At 38.9% G+C, this 6,911-nt stretch overlaps 1 protein-coding gene across 10 annotated transcripts in view; it reads left to right on the top strand.

Moving 5' to 3' along the window:
• Positions 1-6,911, top strand: part of kcnma1a (potassium large conductance calcium-activated channel, subfamily M, alpha member 1a) — a 131,185-nt gene that overhangs the window by 90,477 nt on the left and 33,797 nt on the right. For 5 of the 10 annotated variants that reach the window (XM_035663311.1, XM_035663316.1, XM_035663312.1 and 2 more), the window contains exons 17-18: positions 3,196-3,282; positions 3,373-3,449. In XM_035663311.1, coding sequence (XP_035519204.1) covers positions 3,196-3,282; positions 3,373-3,449 — 164 coding nt within the window. Of the gene's footprint in view, positions 1-247; positions 260-3,195; positions 3,283-3,372; positions 3,450-4,791; positions 4,801-6,911 lie in introns of all 10 variants that reach the window. The other 5 variants (XM_035663313.1, XM_035663314.1, XM_035663318.1 and 2 more) reach the window with 3 other exon arrangements.

Raw genomic sequence — 6,911 nt, forward strand, 5'->3', positions numbered from 1 at the left:
TGCCCTTCTCAAAAGATAAGCACTGTTAAAATCAGACAGATTTTTCTTAAGCAAACTATCATTTTTAGATGCAAGGAGCATCTACAGCATGAAATAACTGAATTGTGTGTCTGTGCAGAGTTGCCCCATGTGCAGCCATATAAGGCGTACCTAAATAGGCAGAGATACCACAGTAACAGTCTTATTCTCCTCTTCTTTTATGTTCATGATAACTGTTTGATTTGAGATTTTTTCTTGTTGTTTGCAGAAGCCGAAAGCGGTATGCCCTCTACCTTATCATACTTCCAAAGTTCCACCCAATCTCCACCACTTTAAAGCTTCTGACTTTGGGAGTTTCCCCCAAGGATATTTTTCCAAACCCTATCTCACAGGCCTCCTTTTCTAACTCTTTTTTATGGTGTCCCTTGTGCTTAATGCACTAACTTCTTTGCAGGCAGAGAGAGGATAGATAAATTGGACATGTTTGTAGAAGTGCTGTTTCTTTGTCTTTGCTGTTGTCGGTGTACCAAGGCCAAACGCTCACCCTCTCCATATCTACCTCTTATTTGATCTTTTCAGTTTTGTCCTTTACCAGTCCTTCGCTTAGTTTATTTCTCTCACTTTCAGTTCTTTTTCCGTGTTGCTCAGTTGTTACCCTACTGTGTGTGAGCTTTGCCAAGCTGATTATTCCACTCATGGTGTTTTTAAATCATTGCCAGTACAGTACTTCATGGTTCTTTGACTCAGAATCAGTGAGGAGTTTGTATACACATTCTTAGACCTCAGATGGTGTTGATAAGCACTGATAATCTGTTGTTTTACATTTTGAAATAAATTGACTGATTATCTGCCATTGCCGTAGGCAGTGGCTGATATACCAGCATGTATTTTTCTTCATGGTTTTATTACACCAGCACCTCTCCAGTCTTTGTTTTTTCTTCATCATTTCACACACTAGGAAAGGCATGGAGCTGTTGAATTTGGATAGCATTAAGTTTATCCAAACTGAAATTTAATAACCATAGGCTATGATGTTCTCAAGTGCCCCACATTTCACTTTTGCATTCCATCACCCTCTCATGTTCTCATCGGTGCTATTTGTATATCCATCTGTGCATGTATGTGCGTCTGCGTACGTGTGCAATTACCTTGAGAGGGAGAGTTTGTGTGTGAATGTGTGCGTGCGTGTGCATTTTTGTGCGTCTCAGCCACTATGTACAGTCATGCTCGTGCGTCTCTCGAGTAGATGTTCTTAAGTGAGGTCACTTCCTGTCAGTTTGGTGTTTGAGAAACAATCCAACTGCACAGAAGTTACTGCAACCGTCTGCATCTACGTACCTGTCCCTATACCTGTACTGCAGTTGCTATGCCTTTCTGTTGGTTATTGTCCTCTTCATGCTGTTTGGTAACTGCATGCTATGACACTATCATATAAGTTGTTTGATGCTTACCTTGTTGCTCACAATATGAGGTTTTGATGCTCATTTGACGCTTCTATTCACCAGTTTGCACCCGACCGAAGAAAAATGTCTTGGATAGATACACCTGTAAAATCTCAGATTTGGGCAGCAATGTTTGTGGAACTGTCTTGATTTGATCTGTTTTCTTTCATTTATTTTCACTAAAGAGCATGCCGGGCGCAATGCCTGTTTACTTCTCTGGGGGCCATTCAATCTGAGTGGATGTTAGATGCTATTTTACTTCTTGCAAAGAAAAATGTGTAAAGAAAGATCTGATCTGCATGACTGGTGCAATTTGATCACAGCCCGATATGTATATGGATTCAATTGCTCCCTTAATATTTTTGTTTATTTTCTCCAATGTAGTCTTTTCCAGAGCCCAGAGGAAAGATGTAGTAAGATAGATGTTTTCTTAGATGTCGTGCTTCACTTTTGTCCTGAGTGCACACAGATAACATTAAAATTGGATACTGAAATGTCAGAAAATAGTTAAAAGATGTGAATTAAGTTGGTAAGAATGGCGGTGCTCCGACACTGACAGTAGTTTTATGAGCCATACGATAAGTATTCTTGACAAATTGACAAAAGTTTAAAATAAAGTAAATGAGAAAATGAGAATGAAAAGTTCTTCATCTCTCATCTGGGCTCATATTTTAAAGGAGTGTGACCCTTAAAGGTTTGTGGGTTCAGTGTTTTGATTTCTTAGTTCACACTCACATCATTGATGATTGTTGCCCACAGGTGACCATTAATGACCAGGGTGTGTGTGTGCGTGTGTGTGAGCGTACAGTATGTGTGTGTAGTGTTTACTCTTTGTCTCAGTCTAATTAATGGGGAATGATACAGCCAGTCGCTTAAAGTGTTTATAGGGTATTAAACTATAAGATCATATCAAAAACAGTTTGACTAATATATCCACTGTTGTTTAGCATGCTGTGATACATTTATATTATAGTTGTGTCTTTAAATATAATTATATTTAATATAATATAACATTTTAGGTCAATATTGACCTTGCTGGACATGCATTGTAATTATTTTCACTCTATAATTCAATGGAGCAGAGTAACTACTGATTTTAGGGGATTTAATCCACCAATTAAATTTTTCCTTGAGTGATCCTATAGACTATAGTAGAGTCACTGAGTAGAATCAGCCCAGAAATCGACAGGAAAAAGAGCTGTTCATTCCCTTGCATCCCACTGTCAAATACTAACCGAGATATCAACACTTACTGTACATTCTCTGTACTATAGCCATGTCTCAGTGGCCATCATAACATTTGTTTTGACTAGATGACTGTATATGAATGCTGAGACTTAAACCACTCCATGGCCATAATTTTAATTCTTTCTGCCCTTGTCCCTCTACTCGTACCTCTCTGTCCCCTTTGTCACCCTGGGGCAAACCGAAACCATTCTGTAGAGAAAAGAATTAAAATTCAATGTGCGATCATACTGTTGTACATTCTGTCCATCCTTGTGAGTATCACATCAGCAAATTGCAAATTGTTATGATAACACGTAGGATACAACACAAAAGAAAAAACCAGGCTCTGAAAACTTTAGCAGGGATTATGTGTTATGTGATTATGCAAAAAAAACCTTCAAAACAGTCAAGATTAGCGCAGTGCAGGTCTGATTAACAGCTTCAACAAGTGTGTGTACCATTCCTCTTGATTAGCATGTTGTGTGCATGAACTGAGTATCATCCAGAAGTTGATGAGCATGATGTGTCTATTTCTCTGACTACCCAGCATTCTCATCAACCCGGGCAACCATGTCAAGATGCAGGAGGGAACACTGGGATTCTTTATCGCCAGTGATGCCAAAGAAGTAAAGAGGTAATCCGGCCATCCTGATTAACAACCGGTCAGTAATGCTGTAAAATAAACAGTTAAAAGGGCTAAAAAATTTTACTGTGTCACTTTTAGAGCATTTTTCTACTGCAAAGCTTGTCATGACGACATCACAGACCCTAAGCGGATCAAGAAGTGTGGCTGCAAACGACGTGAGTACCTTTATTTTGCCCCAGCAACCCCCGTCCTTCCCTTCCTCTCACTCCAAATCTTACCTGTGGCTCTCTCTGTCTCATTATACTTAAGGTTTTACCTGTTTGTACACTAATATTAAACCTCTCATTGTGTCATTGTTCTTCTGTGCTGTGGCACTGTGTTTTTAAAGGTAATATACTGTATATTGTCACATCATTATACATCTAGAAAAAGTGTTTATTATGGGTCCCATTTGAACTTCCATACATCCATTATGGTACAATCATCTGTCAATATATGTTTTTTTTTCCTAGTCGTAATGTAGGTGTTGTCATTTGAGTGTATTTTCCTTTTGGTTTAACCCTTGAATCACTACTTCATCTGCGAAAAACTGAGAATGTTTAGTAGCAAATTAAATTTTCAGGACTAAAACTTAAGGTACAGATTGAAAATTGTATTAGCTGACAACCGTACAAACAAAAAACTATAAATCCTCCTATGTTTGGAACGCAATTTTTTTCTGCAAGAGGCAATCAGCTTTTCTCTGTCATATTTAAAATATAAGTGGATATGAGCCATTGTATTATTTTATTTTTACATGTCAATGCTCTTGATGAGAATATTTGAGAACATTGAGCTCTTCTCAGGAGCTTTAAGGTCCCATACATGTTATGAATAGTCATAGATATAGTGTTAAATTTAAGACTTTTCACAATACACAAATGCCCGATCAGATGGATAGTTTCTTCCCTTTTTTATGCAGACATAACATTACCATCAGGGACCACCGTCAGGGAACAGCACATGAATATAACCTGACCTATGTATAGTAGTCACTTGTCAGGACATGTTAGCTACTGGATAAATAATTCAGGTGAATATCCCATATTTCCACGAAAGGTCACAGACAATTACAGTAAGCAGCCTCATACGGACAAAGCCTGGTTTTAAAATAGACACCCACCATTTCCTTCTTTTGTCTGTGTCATTTCAATTATTCAGACATGTTTTCCCTCTTTGAGCTCAATAACATCAACAGGCCTTTCACACTCTAGTTTCATTTAGATAAACTGTTCACTTCTCTTTGCTTTCTTAATATCTTCATGTCTCAGACTTTAGTGATGGACATGGTGTTATGTTTTATCTTATTACAGTTGTTGCCAACAAGAGAGTTGCATTTAGAAACTTGACAGTTCCATTACTGCAATGGAAGTCTATATAGTATGTTCTGTTCTATCATGTTTTGTTCTCTTCTGTTGTTTTTCCCATGTTTCTTTATGACCAGTGACACACTTTTGATGTATTTCCTTCCCTGCTGCCATTGGAAAACGCCACTTTATTTTAACTACTCACTGGTAGTGATTTATTGTGAGTAAAAAGAAAATGGGTGTACTATTACCCAGAGTGCAGTGCAAGTGTTTTTTTTTCCTCTTCAGAAAATAGTATACTGTATCTATGTTGCATGTACCAGTGTAGCTTCTGCATCCCTCTCCTCGCCTCTCATTTCTACACTGTGCTCAGACCAGACCCAAACCAAAACAGCAGAAATCAAACTCACACCAGCATCAGGCCTCCTCATCATCGGCCCAGTCAGCTGATGCTCTTACTAGTTGGAAATGACAATTAAATAGAGTGTGAACGTGGCTGATGAGCTCTGCAGTTTTCCCTCACTATTTGATCTCCAAACAAAACTCATACTTGGCATTTGGAAGCCAATCTGCTGCAAGTCTTCTGTCATTACCCATAATTAACCTCCTTATAGTGTCATGCTCCAAGAAAGTCCAGAAGAAATGTAATAACAATCTGAGATGTCATACAGTAATCATAGATTTAGAAGAGCTATCACAAGGGGAATAAAATGAACAAGAACCACTGAGATTTAAGTTGATCTGCTTTCTGTCAAAGGAAGTTTTGTGTGTGGCTGTACTTTCAGAGAGCAGAAAATGTCCTTGTGGGAAGTTCTGTAAATCCTAACGAGCAAGGTTGCCAAAACACAATCAAAACAATCTGGTCTCCCCTTTGCCCCACTTCTCTGTGATCCCAGTCACTCTAGGTCCTCGCCCTGCTCGGGCTGAGGTCTCAGGGAGCATCAGTTTCTTGCAGGATTGAAATGTCACTACACCAGTCTTGTGCATTTCAAATCTGGACAGTTGTTGGGCCTTTCTTTTTTATCCTTTTTTTTTTTATATCTTGCTGCACTGGATGAAAAGTCCACTAGCAATACACAGCATTAATTGTCATAGCATTAGATTGCCACTAGATGGTGGTGCCGTGCCAGAGTCATGTCCAATAATACAATATTTTAAATGGTGATGTCTGTAAAGGAAACTCGAATCCCCTGAAACCTGTTCAGCAAAAGTGCAAGGACCAAATCTGTGTGTTTCTGTGCATTAGGATAATACATTTAATCATAAACTGAATCTATAGTTTGACAAAAAAAATTTTGACAAAAAAGATTGTTTCATCATTTTGAAGTCCTTAATGATTTATGTTTACATGATATGGTATAGTTGGGGTTTTTTGAGGGCTGTGTGCACAAAGTCTGCCTTTCCAAGGAAAAAAGCATTTGTCTTTTGCACTCTTTTATGCCCCCACAGCAATAAACTACTCTCCACTGTGATTGTTATTACGGTGGAGATATTATAATATAGTTGTGGAGATAATATTCAACTATTGAGCTTCTGCAACAGTATCATTTGTCCTTGCACTCTTGTTGAAAAAGGAAGCTTTAGGGGAATATATATGAATGGTTCTTTCTTTGGGACATCCTTCGTATTCAACATAGTGCCCTGATAGCTTCTGTTGGATTATGTTGTGCCTTGGTGGATTACAGGAGATGATGACTGATCAAACCCATGCAGACAGTTTATCAGGGCAGCGGTCATGTTGAATCTTCAATTAAGAATGCCCTGAAATGGACACCTTATAATTCCAGGGCAGAATCTGGGTATTTGTGAAGTCAGAAGTCAAAGACATTGTCAGTGTGTGTGTGTGTGTCTTGTGTTTTCCATTACTCCCCTTCCATGTGTCAATAATTTACATTGTAACACACATAAACTGTGGTCCGAATGCCCAAGCAAAAACTCGGAAGTTAAGCAATATCAGCATGAAGTGATGGCCTCACTGCACTTGTCTGCCATGCCCCCAAAACTGTTTCAATACTGTGAACAGTTATCACTGTACCTCCCCTTGTTGCTGAGACAAAAACTACATTTTCTGCATGCTTATCACATGCTCATAAGGCACATGTGCATGTCGCAGGATACAACAGTCCCTGATGCCTTCTCCCCATGGGTTATGATCTGCGTTTCCCATTCTTTCCTTGGCCAGAAGCTGAAACATATTACTTCATTACTTCAAGATCTTATTTTTTCCGATGTGACACAGAGTCAAAGATGCTGAAAGTGTCTCTGTAAAGGTGCCAGACAATCTGCTGCCTGTTTGCACCTTGGCAATGAGGGAATGGGGACCAGGGACTG

The sequence above is a fragment of the Morone saxatilis genome, unplaced genomic scaffold (assembly GCF_004916995.1).
Source record: "Morone saxatilis isolate NCDOM2014 unplaced genomic scaffold, NCSU_SB_2.0 Contig19, whole genome shotgun sequence".
NCBI classification, from domain to species: domain Eukaryota; kingdom Metazoa; phylum Chordata; class Actinopteri; family Moronidae; genus Morone; species Morone saxatilis.